Genomic DNA, 21,940 nt, shown 5'->3' with positions numbered 1-21,940 from the left:
AACGCAACATGCGACAGCCACCTTCCCAAAATTGTAATGAAAAGTGCGTATAAACTGGCTGTTGGCAACAAAAGAGAAGCTTTAAAGGAATAGTTCACTCGAAAATGATCTCATAATAATAGTGCGTTCACGATAGAGTTACGTGATTTCCACGAGAGGCATTTATTCTAACCTAAGCTTATGCTATGCCTACGTCGTATGTCCTACATCATACGTCGGGTCACAGGTCACCCTTCCGCTGGAACTCGACTTTCTCGTGAAAAAACGCGGAAACCAGTGATTATAGTTTATAAAGTTATAAATCTGGATATATTTCTTACAAAAACCCATCGCTTCACTTCAGAAGGCATTTATTAACCTACTGGAGTCGTATGGATTACTTTTATGATGGATGGATGCGCTTTTTGGAGCTTCAAAAATTCGGACGCAATTCCATTATAAAGCTGGGAAGAGCCAGGATATTATTTAATATAACTCCGATTGTGTTCATCTGAAAGAAGAAAGTCGTATACACCTAGAATGGCTTGAGGGTGAGTAAATTATGGGATAATTGGGATAAAAAAGGGCTCCCTGCGGTTTTCCGTTAAGATAAAAGCTTGATGGTTTAACATGTGAAAATGAAGAAATCAAGACAGCCATAAATATTTGTATTGTAATGTTACACTTTTGCTGTAACATATAATTATTATATTATTTTCTTAAGTACTTATTGTATATAAATATAATATGTACTATAATATATAATATTATAGTCAAATATATATATATATATATATATATATATATATATGTGTATGTATGTATGTATGTATATATTTCTTGACCAAATTGTGCAGCCCTACAAACAAGCACAGCAAACCTGCCATTGTTTTCCAGCAACAGTACATTTATGAATATCATATGTCTAATTATAACTTTAAAATATGAAAATATGATCATATCTGTGGTGAAATAAAACAAATCTGATCTACTGGTCCTGTCTTTAATAGAAAGAATCATTGAGATACTGTTAAAAGTTTTTATTAATATTTTGAATTAGTTTCTATTTTTATATTTTCTGTTTTAATTTTAGTTGGATTTTTAATCATTTTGTTGTGTGTTTGTCTTTTTTTTTTTAAATGTTTTTTAATATGTCTATATAGTTGCATATAGTTAATGTCTATATAGTCTATATTACAATCTTTGAACATTTAAGGGGTTAATTTTTATCTTTTAGTTGTTTTAGTGAAACTAAATGAAAATGAAAAATGTTGGGAACTAGCTAAAATAAAATAAGTTTATGTTTTTTATGTTTTATTTTATTCAGTTAATATTTATTTTATTTCATGCAACAAAATGATTTTTAAGGTTTTAGTTTTAGTTAACTATAGTCACCCTGGTTTTGTGTCATCGTAAACTCACTGTAGCGGTCTACTTGTGTCAGGTGCGGATCCGAGAGGCGTCAGGTTTGCCTCTCAACCTGTCCAACTTCGTCTTCTGTCAGTACACCTTCTGGGAACAATCAGAGCCCACTGTGGCTCCGCCCATGGTCAGCCCAGACACGCCCTCCCCGCGGACCCCTGACGCCGAGTTCACTGTGCGCTTTGACCACTGCAGGGTAAAACACTATCTTACAGCAGACATTTACTAAAGAAGCAGTGTTGTTTTAGTATCATTGAGATACTATTATAGTTTTTATTGACATTTTGAATAGGACACCCTAGCAACCACCCAGAACAATCAAGCACTCATTTCCACTTCAGAACCTGTAAAACTCTAGTGAGGTTCTGCTTATGTTGGCAGGATTTTGTGGTGCATGTGACGGAGGAGTTTCTGGAGTTCATCTCAGATGGAGCTCTGGCCATCGAGGTTTGGGGTCACCGGTACACGGGTAACGGTCACTCCGTCTGGGAGCTCGATGCACTGCAGGCCAAGACGCGGACGCTCAGAGACAGGTGCGTTTACTTATAGATACAGTCACAGTTTTTCATGCATGTAGACTAGTCTTATGTTGTAAATCTGAGTGAAACAGCTTCTGGGATAAGATCAAATGTAGGGCGGGCTTGATTTTGACCATGGGGAATTGATTGGATGGTTGTGGTTTGCTATTGGTGGATCTCATGTGAGTGACAGGTTGCCCCGCCCTCACGCCAGTAAACACATCATCAGAGAAGAGATGTCACTGCAAGAGGGATGGGAAGTTATTTAAAGATTACAAGGACACATGAATTACAAAAAATTACGATGTGCACAGATAAATCATTTATAATCAATACTGCATTATTCCATAAAAAATAAGAATTGTCAATTTCAATTTCATTGCAACTCCAAAAACCTACCTTTAAATGCTCCCATTAATATTTGATATAAAAAAGTTTTAATAAATTTGAATTACAATAAGGTTTCATTTGTTAACATGAGTTTACTGCATGAACTAACAATGAAAAATACTTCTAAAGTTGTCATTAATCTTAGATAATGTTAATTTCAACATTTACTGTATCTGATAATATTATTTAATGGACCTGAGATAACATGAACTAACAATAAACCGTTGTATTTTCATTAACTAATGTTAACAAAGCCTAATAAATATTGTAGCAAATGTCTTGCTTATTGTTAGTTACTGCTTTAACTAATGAGAACTTATTGTAATGTGTTACTGATCACTTTAATGCAAGGTTTACTTAATTGAACAATATTTGAAGGCTACACACTAATGTTTTAATGTAGTATTTACGATTAATATCGAATTTAATATTTTTAATAATTTAATATTCTTATTTTCAAATAGTTAAAACTATATTAACTAAACTAGGGACTACAGATGAAAATTAGCCAATGTGGCTAAATCTGGCACATTTTACTTTTTTTTTTCCCATGTATTATTAATATGTATTGTCCCTCATTAAATAAATAAATAAATACATTTATTTTAAAAAAAACAAAAAAAACAGTGGTACTGAAATTGGACTGAAATTTTACTAGTATTGGTAGCGATTACTGAACTTTTGGTATCGTGACAACACTATGGTCAAAGCCTTTCATTCATGTAGACTTGTGTTCATCTACGTGTGTGTGTGTGTTTGACAGGTGGAGTGAAGTGTCTCGTAGGATAGAGCTGTGGGTCTCCATACAGGAGTTGAATGAGCAGGGCGAGTATTCGTCTGTAGAGCTGCATCCCAACAAAGACATCAGCACTGGAGGCGTGTTTCAGCTGCGGCAGGTGCGGCACTGTCAGTTCAACCTCATTCACAAAGATGCAGACAAAGGCTACGTCTACATTAATCCAGATACATTTCAGAAAAAAACTGCCTTTTCGTTTCAAAATGCTCTCCATTTACACTAGTGTTTTTCAAAAGTTTCTCATCCACACAGATATGCCGCTCAAATCATCTTACTGTGCATGCATAAAACAAAATAAAAGCTCACTGATAAAATAAAGTTCAATCTGTATCTGTAGCAATCTCAAAAGTATTTGTATCTGTATTCGAATAATACCAGATGCGGACGGAGCTTAAAGGGTTATTCCACCCAAAAATGAAGTTTCTGTCATCAATTACTCACCCTCATGTGGTTCCACACCTGTAAGACCTTCGTTCATCTTCAGAACACAAATTAAGATATTTTTAATACAATCCGAGAGATTTTTTTTTTATCTTCCATTGAAATTCAATGAAATTACCGTCATTCAAGGTCCAGAAAAGTAGTAAAAACATTGTTAAAATAGTCAACGTGACTACAGTGGTTCAACCTTAATGTTACGAAGCGACGAGAATATTTTTTGTGCACAAAAACAAAACATATTAAAGTTATATAAAAGAAACAAAATATTTTTTTTGAATACCTATGTCTTCACTAGGGATGCACCGATACCGATACCAAGCTCGTGTACTCGTACTCGTACTCGTAAAAATACACCCGATACCAAAGACTGATACCTCGCGTGACGTAACTGACAGAATTTTCCGTGCACAGAGACACCGGCGGCAGCAGCAGAAACAATGTTAGCCTCGAGTGTAGAAATACTTCAAAATTAATGATTACAACACACACATTGCGAACTGCAAGCTTTCAATCACAATTCGTTATCGATTAGTGAAGGCGGGATAGGCGGAATTGTGCTGAATGACACAGAACAGAAGCACTCTCTCTCTCTCTCTCTCTCTCTCTCTCTCTGTTTCTTGCGCGTAATCCCAGTTCTCTCAGACAGCGTGCGATCAGTTCTCCTCGCGCCTGAATGGTCACACATAGTTGCACACATAGTTGTCAAAATGTCCATCGTGTGGAGTATCTCACGTAAATACAGTCGGTTATGGCTTAAGTCGACGTAAACATTTGGGTGAAAACAGGATATGTGTCAGTATCCATGGATTCGGTCTTAAAGGGACCGTAGACTATATTTGTCATTAATGTTAATAAATATACAAAAGATGATAAATAAATGTATACATGGTAAATAAACCTACTGTATCTGAAAAACAAGTTTATTTCATTTGTATCTCTATAGTACTTGTTGTATTGTTTGTAATTTGTTTGTAATTTTCTTTTTATATAACATCAATTATATATATTGGTAATTATGCCCTTTGAAGGTTATTGGACACTGTGAAATTTTTGTTCTTTAAGTTCACCCAGAAATGAAAATAATGTCAACCTTCGTTAATCTTCGGAACACAAATTAAGATATTTTTGTTGAAATCCGATGGCTCAGTGAGGCCTGCATAGCCAACAATGACATTTCCTCTCTCAAGATCCATTAATGTACTAAAAACATATTTAAATCAGTTCATGTGAGTACAGTGGTTCAATATTAATATTATAAAGTGACGAGAATATTATTGGTGTGCCAAAAAAACAAAATAACGACTTATATAGAGATGGCTGATTTCAAAACACTGCTTCATGAAGCTTTGGAACGTTATGAATCAGCGTGTCGAATCATGATTTGGATCGCGTGTCAAACCGCCAAACTGCTGAAATCATGTGACTTTGGCGCTCCGGACCGCTGACTCGACACGCTGATTCATAATGCTCCAAAGCTTCATGAAGCAGTGTTTTGAAATCGGCCATCGCTATATAAGTCATTATTTTGTTTTTTTGGCACACCAAAAATATTCTCGTCGCTTTATAATATTAATATTGAACCACTGTACTCACATGAACTGATTTAAATATGTTTTTAGTACATTAATGGATCTTGAGAGAGGAAATGTCATTGCTGGCTATGCAGGCCTCACTAAGCCAACGGATTTCAACAAAAATATCTTAATTTGCGTTCTTTTCAGTGAACTAACCTTTTAAGTTTGTGACAAGCACATTACTTTTTTTATTAGAGTAATAATAAAGAAGCTGTCCTACATTCATTAGTCTCACTATGTTGTGCTTGGAAAACTGCAACATCACCAAAAAAAAAAAGAGAGAGAGAGAGAGAAATTAATAAATGTATAGGCATAGGCATCGGTATCGGTATCGGCGAGTACCAGAAAAAAAGTATCGGTACTCTGTCCTTAAAAAATGGTATCGGTGCATCCCTAGTTTTCACAATTCACACTGCAGTTTATCGACTTGGGAGAGCGTCTTCAAAAAGCTGTTTTCATAGGACAAAAAAAGCAGCTTCGGTGTGGAAGAAAGGCCAAAACAGAAAAAAGATGCATTTTTAAATGTATCTGGATTAGTGTAGACGTAGCCAAAGTGACCAGAAGTGATTTACTTTGAACAGTGAGTTGACGATTTTCAGAAACATTAGCGACAGCGACTGTTTGCGATGCTCAAAGTTTAGTTTGCAAATGTGTGTTTGTTTAATTCAGGGTCACTCTCGGAGGCTTCAGGTGTGCGTCCAGCCGGTCCAGCACTCAGGGGACTTTGCCGCTGATGGTGGAGGCTGTCCTGTCCGTATCTATCGGCTGTGTTTCTGCTCGCTCTACAAAACTACAGAGACCTCTGGACAGCTATCAGGTCAGTACGACTGACACAACACGCTGTTAGAGCAGAATCTGGAGCAGGGCTATAATCAAAACTAAATAAATTAAAACTAAAACTGAACTATATGGACATATTTAAAAAAATAAAAATGACAAAAACACAACAAATTCAATTCAATATTGATTCAGTTCATTTCAATGTCACAAAGTTCATCAATTATGAAACACCTTCAATTTCAGCTATTTAGTTTAGTTTAACTGAAAACATGTTAAAATGACACAGTGCATCGCTGTGGAGCCCTTCACATGGAGTATGAAAATTAAGCTGTTGATATCTTTGTTGTTTGCGGATCCTGTTTGTTGTCACTATATCTCTTGTACTCAACAGCGTGATATAGTTGGTCTTCATCTTTCTTGAATGGCGGTTCTAGAAAAATGACCCCCAAAAAAGTTATATTTGATTGATCAGTTGTTATATTGTCCTTTCATCATCAATTTTCAACTTTGTAGGGATGCATTGCTTCATTTTAAAGTGCCCCTATTATGATTATTGCCTGTGTTATGTGTGTAATATAGCTGTTTGTGAATGTAAAAAGTCTAATGTTTTAAATGGAGTTATTGTCTTCCAAAAGAAAGAACCGGTTCTGAAGTGTCTGAAACTAGTCGACAATAATTCCAGACGTACTTCCTGGTCAAACCTACACAGGTTTGTAACAAATTTGCATAATGCCAGCCTATGGTCGCGAACTACGTCTACTTTGCCCCGCCCTCAAACACCGTAGTTGAAGCCTGGAAGAGTTTGGTTCGTGTTGTCGACATGTCAAGAAGATGCTGTTTTCTGCGCTACGAGGGCAAAACCACTTTGCAAGCATTTCCAAAGAATGAGATTGATACGCTAAAGGTGACGCCATTGTTATGGTTCGTATCACTGTGTATCAAGTGCTGAGGAAGATATGGTAATGGGCGCTTCGTTTAGACCAATCACAGCAGACTGGGCCATCTGACCAATCAGAGCAGAATAGGCTCTCGGAAAGGAGGGGTTTAGAGAGACCGGATACTTTATCAAACCGTTTTAGACCACTGTGAGAAAAGAGGTGATGATAAAATGTATATTATGAGAAAATTAAAGTGTTTTTTTGATCTTGGATGCAAGTGAACTTATTGTAGAAGACTCCAAAACAAAATTAGGAACCTGTAAAATATCATAATAGGGGCACTTTAACATCTGTGTGAATTGGCGTTTAGAGTCATGTGAGAGTCAGTTCAGCGGAGTGTGTGACAGACTGTATTCTCTCCTGGCAGAAGGAGGAAGACGACGATATGGATAGTTATCAGGTATTCTGACTTTCTGCTGTCTGTCCCACACGCATGATGACAGAACATGTGCTTTTCAGACAGGAGACAGCACACGGGTCACCTGGATGAAATGATAATAATCCGTGTCTGAAAGCCTAATATTATAATTTTGCTGATTTTAATGTGAGAAATGCTTCCAAAGAAGCTGTGAGATCCTAAACCCTTAAAGTGTGGAGATTCCTGCACTAACACACGGCTATTTGTCACATGATCAGTGCATGGCTGCATGATTTCTGCATGTTGAAATCCATTTGAACCCTACTAGATGGAGCTGCAGCTTCATCTGTGTGGGTTTGAGTGTAAAAACAACACACTGGATTTAATCTGCCTTTATTAATGCAATTTATTTGTTTATTTTGGTATTGTGTAATTATTACATTCAAATTTGATGCTTGGCTCCAAATCTGCACCTGACACCATGTCTACACTGGACGCTACAGGCGGTTGTCTGATGCACGACGCCTCAGAATCAGTCAGTAAAATGAAAGTAATTTTTATTTTCCACTGAAATCCACTGGCATAGTAGGTGTTGCTACAACTGTGCATGCATATGGTTTAAAAACAAGACCAGAAACCAGAAATATTTTTAGCTGACGTGGTTCGAACGCTCAGATGTTACTGAAATACTGCACTGAAGGCCAAGACGTTTTTGGAGTAAGTAAATGCCTAATTTAACAGTAACGTAACAGATAAAATGCTCAATTCAAAATTATATCAAAATAAATGTGCACAAATGATGTAGTTTTAGACAGTGAAAATCTGTCAACAGAAGCAACATTCTTATCTAATGTAGACTTAAGGCCGTGACACACTAAGTTGATGTCAAAGAACCTAGCGGCGACGAAAGCTGACTTTGTTGTCGCCTCACGTCAGCTGTGTCCTGTCAAAAAAGCTGCGCTTGAACACAACAAAAGGACAAAAGACGGTTGTCAACTAACTTGTGTGTTCTGTGCCTGCGTGTAAGGAAATTACTGTCTATATCAGCATATTCGTCATTCAAAAAGGAAAACCAAAATTCGGATTGCTGATATGCAAACTGTAAACAAAGCAGTTGATTAGCCATTTTAAATATCTATCATGCTGATCACTTTCTTCATTCAAGATGGCTCATGTTGTTATGAAAATAATGATGTATTGGAATGCTCAGGTAAGATGAAGTAAAATTCAGTCTGTGCCGTTGTGGTGATAAATGGAGTCTCCTTTAGGACCCCAAATGATGCCATTTGTATTTTTAGCACTTGATTATAATTCCCGCAAAATCACGTTATGATTTATATAGTTTAAAATGCATTATAATGACCATTAATGTCTTTTAAATTACATGGTTCATATACTAGTATATAACTGAAGCTATAGGTTGTGAACTTGTGAAATCAAGCATTTATCATTCTTACTGTTTTTTAGTTAGCTTATGTACTAGCATTGCATACATTATATTATATTAGGTATGTTTTTTGCTTCCAATATAGTTCCCAATTACATGTTTCAAATTAATGATGTTTGTATGTACTTAGCATTTATTAAAAAATTTGTAACAGTTTATTTTAGTGTCATAGTTACACGATACTACATGTACTTACTATAGTAATAACAGTAAATTATGCATAATTACTGTAAGTACATGTAGTTAATTATTCATTACTTATTTGAGTAATTACAATGTAACTATGGAAAAATTTTAAGTAATGTAAAAATTAATTTTACATTACTTATACTTATAAAAAAAAATACATTTTTAGGCATGGTTGTGTTTCCAGTTTGTTATATTATGCAATATATTTTAAGCATGTTGTTTGTGCACTTAATGTAATAAACATCATACAATAGTGAAATAGGTTATAATTAGTCAAGACATTGCGATAACATCTTTTAATCGGGCATTACTGCCTGGATCCAAAAGGAGACCCGATTCCTGGGGGGACTTGATTTCTCATGACACCATCTTGACTTGCTTTCATCACTTTTGCTGTTATTCTCGTGCACGGAATTGCTAAACTGAAAAGCCAATCAGAGTGATCTCACTCCCGAAGGCCCGACGGTGGTTCAACATGCTGAATCGGGCGAACTCCAGCCGACGAGAGCCCAGCTAGAGCCAAAGTGTGGAACACACCACAAAAACTAGCCCGGACAGACACTCATCAGCGATGGCGAATTGGTGTGTCACGGCCCTTATAAATAGGAGTTGTTGATTATATTAAAAGAGTTGTTTCGTTTTGACATGCCTTTCGCATTTACTGTAGACACGGTGTGAGATGGATGTACTGGATCGTAATCTCTGCAGTGAATTGATCAGTGGGATGTACTTTAGATTTTCAGATTCTTTTCCAGTCGCTTTAAATTTTGAATTGAAATGAGCCTAATGGTGTTAATCGCCCACTGGTGGCAAATTAAATGGGGGTCTGCAAATGCAGTTTAGCTGAGGTGTCAATGTTCTTCTGCTGTATGTGAATAGGAAGAGGACCTGAACTGTGTGCGGGAACGCTGGTCTGATGCCCTCATCAAACGCAGGGAATATCTGGAGGAGCAGATCAAGAAGATCATCAACAAGTCAGGTTGGAGTTTAAAGCATGTGTCATTCTGGGATTCTCTGACCTTATACACTAAGCTTATAGTTGCTTACATAGTTTAATTACAGCCAAGAAGCTGTTATTGCTGTTCTTGAAGAAAAATGTCAAATCATGGCTTAAAGAACTTGAAACAAATTAGATAGCACCTCTCAAACAGTTTGATGAAATCTGCCTCCATTTTTCTACTTTAAGTGTAATGCATTAATATATTTTCACCATTACATTTTTATTCATCAATACATTTTTAATTTGAACGTAGAACAGGCCTGATAAGAAAGGGAATATTTTAAGAAGAATTTCTTTCTTCTGCTGAACGCAAAAGAAGATATTTTGAAAAATGTGAGTATAACCAACCAGTTTATGGACCCCATTGACTTCCATAGTATGGAAAAAAATACTATGGAAGTCAATGTTTGGTTACTGACATTCTTCAAAATATCTTCTTTTGTGTTCAGCAGCAGAAAGAAACTCATACAAGTTTGGAAAAACTTGAGGCTGAGTAAATTATGACAGAATTTTTGAGTCAACTATCTCTTTAAATGTTCTTTATGTATATGTTTTCAATAAAGCTTACTTGAAAGGAATTTAAAGCAGGTGTTCATCATGTAAGACTGATAGATAGATTTTACTGTTCTTCTTGTTGGCACACCAGCAGCTACTCACAAAGATGGAAACTTAAATTAGACTCTGGATAATAGTTTGGTATTGCTGTCTTCTCAAGCCTTAGTTTTGATGTTCATTTGGTACACATATTAGGAGTATCTCAAAATCTGCATCCTAAAAAAAAGGTTCTATATAGAACCCTAAGGTTTTAAATAGCCCTTTATGCGAAAATAGTTCTATATATGGACCATTTGTGAGCAGACGTCACAGTTACGTCACTTGCAGCTGCGTGCGCATTGTGGTGGCAGAAAAACTGTGGTAACAAGTGGACGAAAAAGGGCAAAAATTCACAGAATAAGAGAAAAAAAAGGTTTTGTTGTTCCTTTAGATGTCAAAATCTGAGTGCAAAAAAGATAGTCTTCATTTTTATAGAATACTGTTGCCGAAGACGCCCTTTGAAGCTAAATGCAGACATTTATGGTTGCAAGCCGCAGACTGGACTGATGAAGTCTACTATTAAAGCATGAATTTGATTCACATATGCAGTTCATAGGGGACATAATGTTAATACATTATGTAGACCTATTATTTACATCAAATTCATGCTTTAATAGTAGACTTCATCAGTCTTTACAGTTACAGCATGAAATAATATTTAAACCTATAACATTTTACATAGATAATATTTAAACATAACATTTTTTTCTTGCAATTATGAGTTTATATCTCCCAATTCGGTTTTTATAACTTGCAATTGGTGAGTTTATATCACAATTCGGAGGGGGGAAAAGTCAGAATTGCGGGATATAAACTTGCAATTCTGAGGAAAAAAGACATTTCTGATTTTTATTCTCAGAATTGTGAGATATAAACTGGGAATCGTGAGACAAAAGTCAAAATTGTGAAATGTAAACTTGAAATTACCTTTTTTTTTTTTAATTATTTTATTCCATGGCTTGCATAGATTGTTATTGCAGAACTGTCATTTTCTGCTACCAGGTAGGCTCTGCCCACAAAAACATCATCGCTGATTTCCAAATACTCAAATATAAGGAGAAATGTCTTAAATGATTGCATAATACTTTCATGTTTAACAGGTTATGTCCATTTTCATAGTGATAAAGTGCGTTTACGCGCTGCTTAATTGATAAAATTTAATCAAAATAAAAAAACTAAATTGTTTAATTTTAAAACTAAATCTATAAAATGATTCCATGATGGAACCCCTAAAAGGTTCTATATATGAATTACCTGACAGATCCCGTTAAGATTCTATATAGAACCTTTTCTTCTAAGAGTGTATCACCTCAGCAATATTGTCAGAATTAGGCCTTTCCTCTCATTATCTTTTTTGTAGCGCTCTGGGTATGTGAAAAGTGCATTATAAATAAAATGTATTATTATTATTATATAATGGGCTGCATTGCATCATGGTGCTGGTTTCATGCTTGTGCATGTGATTTTCAGAGAAGTCCGAGGAGGACGTGGAAAGAGAGGCCAGACTGGTGGAGCAGTGGGTGGGTCTGACAGAGGAGAGGAACGCAGTGCTGGTTCCGGCCCCTGGCAGTGGAATCCCAGGGGCCCCGGCGCACTGGTGAGAACTTAACCACTGCAAACCAGTGCTACTGAACCTCAGCAAGTTCAGGAGCCAAGTTATTTGAGAAACGCATTTTAAAAATTAAATTTTCCTCAGTCATTCCAATTTGTATTTATATGTCTACTAGCTATTATTTAGGCCAGACACTACAGGTGAAACCAGTGTTTTTAATGCACTGGTCAATTGTGGGCTATTTTGTTTTCATAACATGTCAGCAAGGATGAAAACCTGTTATTGAATAACAGTTTTAGGGGAAAAGTGAGATTAGATATTAAACTCTTTGTTGTTGCTGCTCAAGGGTTCCTCCTGCTGGCATGGAAGCTCATATTCCTGTGCTGTTCCTGGATCTGAACGGTGAGATATATTGATCTTCAGGTTTCAAGAGCTCAAGGTTTTGCTGATTTGCATGCCACTGTTACATCAATAATTTAGGCTTGTAAAGGAGACATTTCTGTGTGATTGTTATTTTAGCTGTAATGTCTGTATTGCAGCTGATAACCTGACAGTGAATGATCAGCTGACGGGTCCTCACGCCGCCGGTGTGAACTCGATTCTTCCCAAAGAGCACGGCAGCCCGTTCTTCTACCTTCCCATCATCAGACATAGCGATGACGAGGTAATGGATATTATGGATAATAACGGAAATAATGACTTGTAGAGTGTATATATTATGATTTCTCATACGTACACACGATTACTCTCAGGTGTCGGCTGTGTGTTCCTGGGATTCGTCCATCCACGACTCCATCCACCTGAACCGGATCACGGTGCCCAATGAACGGATCTACTTGATCGTGAAAGCCACGGTGCAGCTCAGTCATCCGGCCTCCATGGAGCTGGTCCTCCGCAAGAGAATCGCCGTCAACATCTACAACAAACAGGTCTGGAAAACAGTCAAACAGCTTGCGTACGTTAATGTCAATGTGATTGATCTTATTCACTTCACAAAGACCACAAAACATCTTCCTGGTCTTATTATGATTAGCATGTAAATGTTATTAATGTAAATAAATGACTATCTCGTAGAGTTTCACTCAAAGTCTGAAGAGAAGGATGTCTTTGAAGAACATTCTGTACTCCTGTGGAGTGACGTATGAGATTGTGTCTAACATACCAAAGGTACAAATTCATTGTTTTCTCTTCATATTCTTCTTTCTGAATGCACCGAGCACACAGATAGACACATGTGTTTGTGAACAGGCGTCTGAAGAGCCGGAGGAGCGTGAGACTCTGGCCTTGATGGCAGCACGAGGAGAGAGCGAGGAGACTCTTGATGGAGAGACGTACATCGAGAAATACACCCGAGGAGTGCTGGAGGTGGACAATATCCTGTGTCTGGAGAGGCTCCGGCAGGTAGGGCTTCACTTTCAGGCAGATTTCTCTCACTAGCTGCTGGTTTTATGATGCTGGAGTGTTTAGTGTGTGTTTATGTGTTCGTTCAGGCCGTGACGGTGAAGGAAGCGCTCTCTGTTAAAGGCAGACACATACGGCGCAGTCTCAGCACGCCAAACGTCCAGCATGTAAGACGTGATCTACTCTTTGCTCATGTATAAAGAGAAAACACTTTTCATTGTATAACAGGACTTAAACAAATTTTATATTTGTTTAGACCTCTTGTTGTAAATCAGATGGGACAGGATGCGAGGATGAAGACTTGAAGGTTAGTAAACACTTACTACCTTCACAGTGTTGTTGTGAATGTCTCTGTCTGAGCTTTGACTCCTTTTCCACAGGCTCACTGCGACGCTCACATGGATGTCACTGAATCCAACTTTCATGAAGCTTCACTCAACAGTCCTCTCTCAAAAGAAACGCCTGTTAAAAACAAAGAGAATCATGGTAAAGTTGTGTGTAATGGTGAACTTTTCTTTCTCCTGGGAGGATTGCATTGTAGCACTCTAGTTTTAAAAAATCCATTACTGTAGTTAAAAAAAATATGAAATTGTTGAATATTATTACTAAACAATTTGGTAATTGAATATTATGAATTAATCACTATATATATATATATATATATATATATATATAAAGTATAGTATATTAGTATATATAGTGTATATATAGTGCTGTCAAATCGATTAATTGTGATTAATCACATCTAACAAAAGCTTGTAAATATATATTTATATATGCACACACATATTTACAAATTTTTGTCAACTTGATTAATTGCAATTAATCGAATCTAACATAGAAGTTTGTAAATATGTGTGTGTATATATAAATATATATTTACAAACTTTTGTTAGATGCGATTAATATATATAATATATATATAATATATATTATATATATATAATATATATTAATATATATTATATATATATATATAATATATATTAGTGCTGTTAAATCGATTAATCACATTTAACATGAAAGTTTGTAAGTGTGTGTGTATATATATATATATATATATATATACACACACAAACTTTTATGTTGGATATTGGATTTTGGATTTATGTTTATATTTAACAGCACTATTTTTTTATATATATATATATAGTAACTTTTCAACACTTCTAAAAATAAAAAAGATATATTGAATACAAATTATGATTATTATTAGCGATTGTTTTATAATAAAATTAGTAATATTAATAAAATATATTGTGTATTTTTCATTTTATTTTCAAGAGATGATTTAATTTCTCCATTGTAGGCTTGTCATCCACTTAGACCTTTTAACCTTTTCTTTATAGTAAATTTAAGCAAAACATTTAAGCAAACTTTCTCCTCAGGGTCGGTACCAGAGAGTCCGACATTCTTCAACTCGAGTCCGTTTAAAGTTCTGTCGCCTCAACCGCCCAAGTTCCTCAAATCTCTCATGCCAGTGAAGGAGGAGAACAAAGTCAAGCGTTCTCTGGAGTCTCGGCCACTTCTGGGACAGGAGGTAACACACACAGTCACAAACACACGGTGCTTCATTCTCATTATGTGTCTCACTCTCACACATCACTCATATTGTGTTTCCACCCTCTGCATTCTTACAAACACAGTTTCATTATATTTTATGACCTGACAATGATTCCAGGCTCTGATGCCTTTTTAAAATTGTTTCTAATGGCCTATTTAAACCTGCTCATTTCATGCGTTTTTACTGATTGGATAGCTATCTTATTTGTTAAAACTTGGCCACATGAATGTGTCTCTGCAAAACAAATATAAATCTGATCTTCAATTCCCACACTACATGCAAATTAAATGGAGTTCACATCAATGAAAGCAACAGATATGAGCAGCATTTTATTTATCGGGTGTGTTCACACTTGTAGTTCGGTTCTCTTGGTTCTTTTGGTCCGGACCAAACAAAAAATGATACATTTAGTCCTGGTTTGTTTAGCATTCACAGTCATTTTTAAGGCAGAACCTAAAGATACAAAACAAAAACAATCGGCTTTTATGACGTATATTTTGAGTCAGAACTTAGCGAAACAATGCTGTTTGCTGGGCTAAATGTGCACACTTGCAGTATGATGGTATTTTGACCATTTGAAAACTTGTGTAAAGGAGTCAAAACACTGCCAGAAATTGCACACAAACGAAGATCTGCTGCGAGGAGACTGAACTGTAATGTTTGTACATGTACCAAACTGTAATGGGCAACGTAGCTCCCTAAAAACAGGTATGCTTGAGCATTCTGTCCTTTTTAGGGTCGCATCTTGTGACATCACGTCCTGTTTTTGGTTTGTTTAGATGTCTTTGGTCTGTATTGCTTTCATATGTCAGTCGAACCGCACCAGAATTCGACCCATCTTTTCAGTGGTCTCGGTCTGTTTGGCAGCGTTCACACTTATTCAAATGAACTGCACAAACAGAGCAATTGCACTAGAGTTCATTTGAATCGAACCAAATCTGCCAAGTGTGAACACGCCCTTAGTCTCGCTACTTTTAATGATTGTGTGTTAAGCTTCAGGATGCAACGCCAAACTTTCAGTTTCATTTGCGGTTTTTTTACCATTTTGAGAGGAGAAAAATTTACATATGTGGCTTCAACAATCAGATGCATTTACACTTGTCCAGTTTCGTCTGGAATGTCTCTCAAACCACATCCTGAAGTGTGGATTTAAATCTGTCTCGAAAGTGTTTCAGAGGGCATATACACCTGGCCTTTTCACATCCCAAGTGACCAAATGTAAATAGGCACTTCAGGATGTGGTTTGAGAGAGATTCCAGACGAAACTGGACAAGTGTAAATGCATCTGGCTGCTGAAGCCACATTTTTACATTTTTAATCCTCCCAAAACTGTAAAAAAAAACAAAACAAGATGTGAGATTGTGTTATTCCGGCTACTGGAGTCAGATATTACAGCACTACTGCAACACGCATCGCCGCAGATCTTTTCAGGAAGCCGATGCGCAAACTGCCGCAAACAAAGCTGAAAGTTTGGCATCACATCCTGAAGCTCAATACACAATTGTCTTCATTAAAAATAGTGAGACTAAATGATCTTATAAGTGCTTATGCCGCTCTCTCCTATTGCGGTCTTTGATATTGAAATTAGCTGATGATAACATGCTAATCATATTGGTGGCTTTCGCTGATGCAAACTCAGTTACATTTGCATATAGCGGATTTAAACTCGTTTTGCAGAAACACATTTATGTTGTCTAAATGGAATGATGTAGGAGTTAATTTTTGGACCCTGTACCCAGCATGCCTCAATCCCTCAAGCCTGTTCATTTATACAACCAGTATTCAGACTGACCTGTACATGATACTGAACCTGTTAACCAGAAATATGAGTTTAAAGCAATAGTTCACCTAAAAACATAAATTCACTTTGTCTTCATTACTTATACTCTCATGTCGTTCCATTGCAGTATTATTTACTTTCACATATGTCTATATGACTTAAGTCACCATTCACTGTCGATGTATGGAAAAGAGCAGCTCTGACATTGTACACAACATCTGATTTTGTGTAAAATAATAATATAAGGAATGTCATGAGCGTTTGTGTGAACTATTCCTTTAAAAGAACTGAATCTATGGCTGACGACCTCATCTAGCGCATGTGCACTCGCCTGCCTCACATGTGATAACGTGTCTAACTCAACAGCCTGTGTGAGTGTTCGTTGTGCTGCATGGCCCGTGTGAAGTGTGCTTTTGTGACCTGATTGCAGAGCATGCGTTGGTTTGTGGAGAGCAGCGTGTTGGGCCCCACCGGCCCCTGGTCCAGACCCAGGGCTCAGAGCGAGGGCCACAGCAGCAGTGACATCAGCAGCAGCAGGGCCAATCACAGACAGCCCAGACTCAGCACTGATCTCACTCACACACTGCCACACGCTGCTGTAAGTGAACACACGCATAACCAACCTGATGCATGTCACTACCTGGACAGGCGTGCACATGCATACTAGTTTGTACTACTAGGGATGGCCCTGTTAAAACACAGGAATATTCTGGGTTTTGTACAACATCTGTGGTGTGCTGTCAGATACCACAGAAATCATTTTCAACCCATTAATCATTTTCAACCCCCTCAATCCATTATTTAATAGTCAATGATGAATAAGTCTGTCCAAGACAATAAAAAGCAAAGCTCTTTTGTATTTATTTTAGTGTTGTATATTTTTGAAATTTCAAACCCTTTTCAAGCTAATTTGATTATATGCTAAGCATATTTTAATTAAAAATACATAATTTTATATATATATATATATATGCATTTTACTTGTTTTTAAATAATAAAAGCTATTGCAAAACTTCACACTTATTTTTGCATAATTATTGCACTTAAGTAATTGACAGAATCCCACATATGCAAACCTTGATATTAGTTATTGATTTTTGTCTTGTTTTCCAGTACAAACATCTAAACATTCTTAAATCAAGATACATTTACTTGAGAAGCAAAATGACATAAGACATTTCTGAAAACAAGAATAAATAATGTGGTAAGAAAAATACACTTAATTCAAATGGAAAACAAGATTATTTTTCTTATTGGCAGATATTTTTCTTGTTTTAACTTATGTCATTTTGCTTCTCAAGTAAATGTATCTTGATTTAAGAAAACCATGATATTTTTACTGGAAAACAAGACAAAAGTACTGAGTTAAAAATATATTTTTGTAGTGTATTAACCTGAACTGAACATGAACACACTGGGAGCACAAATTGAAACTGAGAGGGCACAAATCAAATCTGTGGGGGCCCCTTTTGCCCCCTACTGGCACGGGGTCTCTTTCTCAGGTCTCAGAACCAAATTCATTACATACACAGGCAAACAATTCATACAAATGTCCAGGAAGGTTGAATTTCTGCATTGCATGCCTTTAAAACTGTTTGTGTTTGAGTGAAGCTTATGATACTGCCTCATCATTGTCATCATTATCATCTCCGCATCATTTGCATCTCATTGTATCTCATTATAATGAGTGTGTGCATGAATCCCTCAGCTTGTGTTTAACTCACTGACTGCAGCACTTCACATATCACACTGCTAGTTACAAAACAAATAAACTGTTTACACCGTGTAACCAGACGTAAACAGTCTGCCGTGACAAGACAAGATCACTCCTTTTATGGTCAACAGAGTTGTCTACACTGGAAATGCCAATACGATACACACTTTCAGTTGACGTTTCTATTTTTGATGTGCTGTTGAGCTAATCCAGCCACTTTTTTAATTTCTTTAATTTAAAATTTTAATTAATTTAACTTAATTAAAAATTTTTTACTGATATATATATCATATGTGTTAAATATGGAAGCTTGTTTCCTCCACTGAATAAAAAATAGTAAGAATTAGGTAACTGCGACTTTTTAATCGCACAATTCTGACTTTATAACTCACAATTGCAAGTTTACATTTCGCAATTCTGACTTTTTTTTTCTCAGAATTGCATGAATGAAGAAAAAAGTCAGATATTGCGAGATATAAACGCAATTCTGAGAAAAAAGAATTTTGATAAAAAGTTGCAATTATCTTTTAAATTGTTTTATTCCATGACAGAAACAAGCTTCCATAGTTAATTGATTGCTATGAATTCATTGATTATATAATTTATTTTAAACTTTAGTTTAAATATAACTAAATTTTAAAATTATTTTAATTTATTTATAATTAAAGCTTTAATATATTTAGATTTTTCTAAATATTTCTAACCATATCTATGTTTTATGTATATATAGTAGGTATAATATAATATGTATATGTATACAATTTTAAATAATTCTAACATATCTGTAGTTTTAATGTTAACATTTTACAATTCTATATAATTTGGTCACAATTTAGTTTAGGGTCCAGTTCTCACTATTAACTAACTATTAACTATGAATTTTGCCTCAATAAACTCCTAATTTCTGCTTATTAATAGTTAGTAAGGTAGTTGTTAAGTTTAGATATTGGGTAGGATTAAGGGATGTAGAATAAGGTCATGAAAAATAAGGCATTAATATGTGCTTTATAAGTACTAATAAACAGCCAGTATCTTAGTAATATGTATGCTAATAAGCAACTAGTTAATAGTGAAAATTGGACCCTAAACTAAAGTGTTACCTATAATTTTTATAAGATACACACATTTATCAAGTGTAGATCCAGTGTTGTAGACACAAAGTCATAGTAAGTAGCAGATCTGCTTCAGGAGGCAGTACAGTCCCTCCTGATCACTATTCTGCTGTTTGTTTTCATGTCTGGTCATTGATGATTTGTCAGGATTCAGAGGAGGAGGATCCCGACATGGATTCAGCCTTCACCCGTTCCAGTGTTCCAGGTCTCGGGTCTCTGGAGCTCCAAAACTTCAAGCCTTACATTCCAGAGGATTTTGCCAACTTTGAGGTGTATAACGCCAGTCTTGAGACCCAGGGGGGGACTGTATGCGTGCGGGGGGAGTTGGCACCCGGGATCGGGGTGTTATCAGGGACACGGGTCACGGATAAAGAAGTGTCCCGTAGTCCCACGGCCAGCAGCTGCACAAGCGGCTACTTCTCCCATAGTGCCTCAAATGCCACACTATCCGATGTGCTCTTCAGCGGCAGCGATAGCTGCGACCAGCTCAACAACAGAGAAGCCGCAGACTCTCAGGAGCACGGAAGAGGGTTGCATCCTTCCAGAACCGAGGCCATTCCCTCACAATCATCCTATCCAGCCCAGACCATTCCCGCTCAGCACTGTTCCCGTCTCTGCACCGACCAGGACTGTTCCCCTCCGCTTCCCCGCAAATGTATCCTGAGTGTCAGTCAAGAATTCACAGACTTTAAGGGTGCAGATGATGGTGTAGGGGTAGACGAACTCTGTAACTTCAGTTGGAAGGCAGAATCAATTCCCCCAGCCAAAACGCAAGACATGGATCCTCCGTCCCAGTGCCATCTCCACAATGGAAAAGAGTCTCCTAGTGTCCCTGTACCTCATGCTAACCCAGAGCTGGAAGCAACTCAAGGACTTGAGTTCTTTGAGGATGCAGAACTCTCAGTGGACTCTAATGAGGATGAGAACGCACCAGTTGCTCAGTTGCCAGACTGGATGGCCCCCGGTGAGCAAGTGTGGGTGGGCAAACGCAGTGGGATGGTGCATTATGTTGGAGGGGTAGAGTTTGCCAAAGGCATCTGGGTTGGAGTGGAGTTGGACCTTGCTGTAGGTAAGTGAAATTACTTGTTCTTTGAAGCTGAATGTCAACTCAAGATCCTTGTAACCTTGGCCCTGTTTACACCTGGTATTAAGATGCGTTTTGGTCAATCAGATCACAAGTAGACAAGGGAGACACGTAACCGTTTACACCTGGTATTGTATTCCTTCTCTTTTGTCCACTTTCAACCTCTTCTATCCTGATTTCTTCAAGGGGAGGGTAAATGTATGGGTTTTTTAGATATTTAGATCTAATGGACGAAATAAGCTCACGTAATTTACATATGAATGAGCACAGATGACGAAAAAACATACAGAGAGCGTCAGCTTTCGTTTCTGCTCTTGATAGCCGCAAGACCACGCCGAACAGTGAGAGAACTGAATGGTGAAAGAACATTGTGCTTGGTAGGGTTGTCAAAAGTACTGACTTCGGTACCAAGTCGGTACTGAAATTTTAAAAATGTGACGATACCAGCATTTCCCCCTAGCATTTTGAGCGCTGTTGAGTGTATTTTTAAACGCCTCTGATTGGCCATTGTGTTCACACGCTCAACAGATATGTCCATGATTGGCTACAATAATCAACGCTTCAAAAACATGTTGTAAATAGACATCTTTGATGCTCTTCACTGAGCGCTTACAGATACACACGGGAGCTCTTGAAAGCAGGAGTCTATCAGCGGGTCCGCTGATGAACACGAACGGCTACACTACAAAGCAATCCGGTCTAATGCGTTTTCGACTAGATCTGGAAGTGGTCGAAAGTGGACAAGCTCAAAATGTTTTAGACCCCATTTACACCTGAATTTAGCGTCGTCAACTTGTGATCCGATCAACCAAAAGCATCTTAAAGGGGACCTATAATGCCCCTTTCACAAGATGTAATATAAGTCTCTGGTGTCCCCAGAATGTGTCTGTGAAGTTTCAACTCAAAATACCCCACAGATCATTTATTATAGCTTGTCAAATTTGCCCCTATTTGGGTGTGAGCAAAAACACGTCGTTTTTGTGTGTGTTCCTTTAAATGCAAATGAGCTGCTGCTCCCGGCCCCCTTTCCAGAAGAGGGCAGAGATTTAACAGCTCGCGCTTCGGTTGCTCAACAACAACAAAGCTGGAGAATCTCAAGCAGCCAAAATGAGGATTGTCAGTAACGGTGTTCAGCCTTACATTGATCAAACCGGAGTCGACACTGATGGAGAGACTCAGGAAGAAGTTACAACTTTTAGAATGAAACTGGACGTTTCTGAACAGCCTTACATTAGATCTAAATATCTAAAAAAAAAAAAAAACATACATTTATGGATATGGCTAAATTTATGTAGTTGCTGTGGAGT

At 37.0% G+C, this 21,940-nt stretch overlaps 1 protein-coding gene across 1 annotated transcript in view; it reads left to right on the top strand.

The window, feature by feature from the left end:
* Positions 1 to 21,940, top strand: part of kif13a (kinesin family member 13A) — an 80,677-nt gene that overhangs the window by 56,646 nt on the left and 2,091 nt on the right. The window contains 19 exon segments of the mRNA XM_051864499.1: positions 1,424 to 1,597; positions 1,783 to 1,934; positions 3,073 to 3,205; positions 5,790 to 5,837; positions 5,839 to 5,937; positions 7,149 to 7,238; positions 9,712 to 9,811; positions 11,897 to 12,023; positions 12,325 to 12,380; positions 12,518 to 12,642; positions 12,731 to 12,907; positions 13,053 to 13,145; positions 13,227 to 13,379; positions 13,469 to 13,546; positions 13,636 to 13,686; positions 13,760 to 13,865; positions 14,768 to 14,919; positions 17,154 to 17,321; positions 19,697 to 20,618. Of these exon segments, the coding sequence (XP_051720459.1) occupies positions 1,424 to 1,597; positions 1,783 to 1,934; positions 3,073 to 3,205; positions 5,790 to 5,837; positions 5,839 to 5,937; positions 7,149 to 7,238; positions 9,712 to 9,811; positions 11,897 to 12,023; positions 12,325 to 12,380; positions 12,518 to 12,642; positions 12,731 to 12,907; positions 13,053 to 13,145; positions 13,227 to 13,379; positions 13,469 to 13,546; positions 13,636 to 13,686; positions 13,760 to 13,865; positions 14,768 to 14,919; positions 17,154 to 17,321; positions 19,697 to 20,618 (3,004 nt within the window).

The sequence above is a fragment of the Ctenopharyngodon idella genome, chromosome 16 (assembly GCF_019924925.1).
Source record: "Ctenopharyngodon idella isolate HZGC_01 chromosome 16, HZGC01, whole genome shotgun sequence".
Classification (NCBI taxonomy): Eukaryota; Metazoa; Chordata; class Actinopteri; order Cypriniformes; family Xenocyprididae; genus Ctenopharyngodon; species Ctenopharyngodon idella.
The sequence above is the reverse complement of the archived record's forward strand: the minus strand, read 5'-3'. Positions and strand labels throughout refer to the sequence as shown.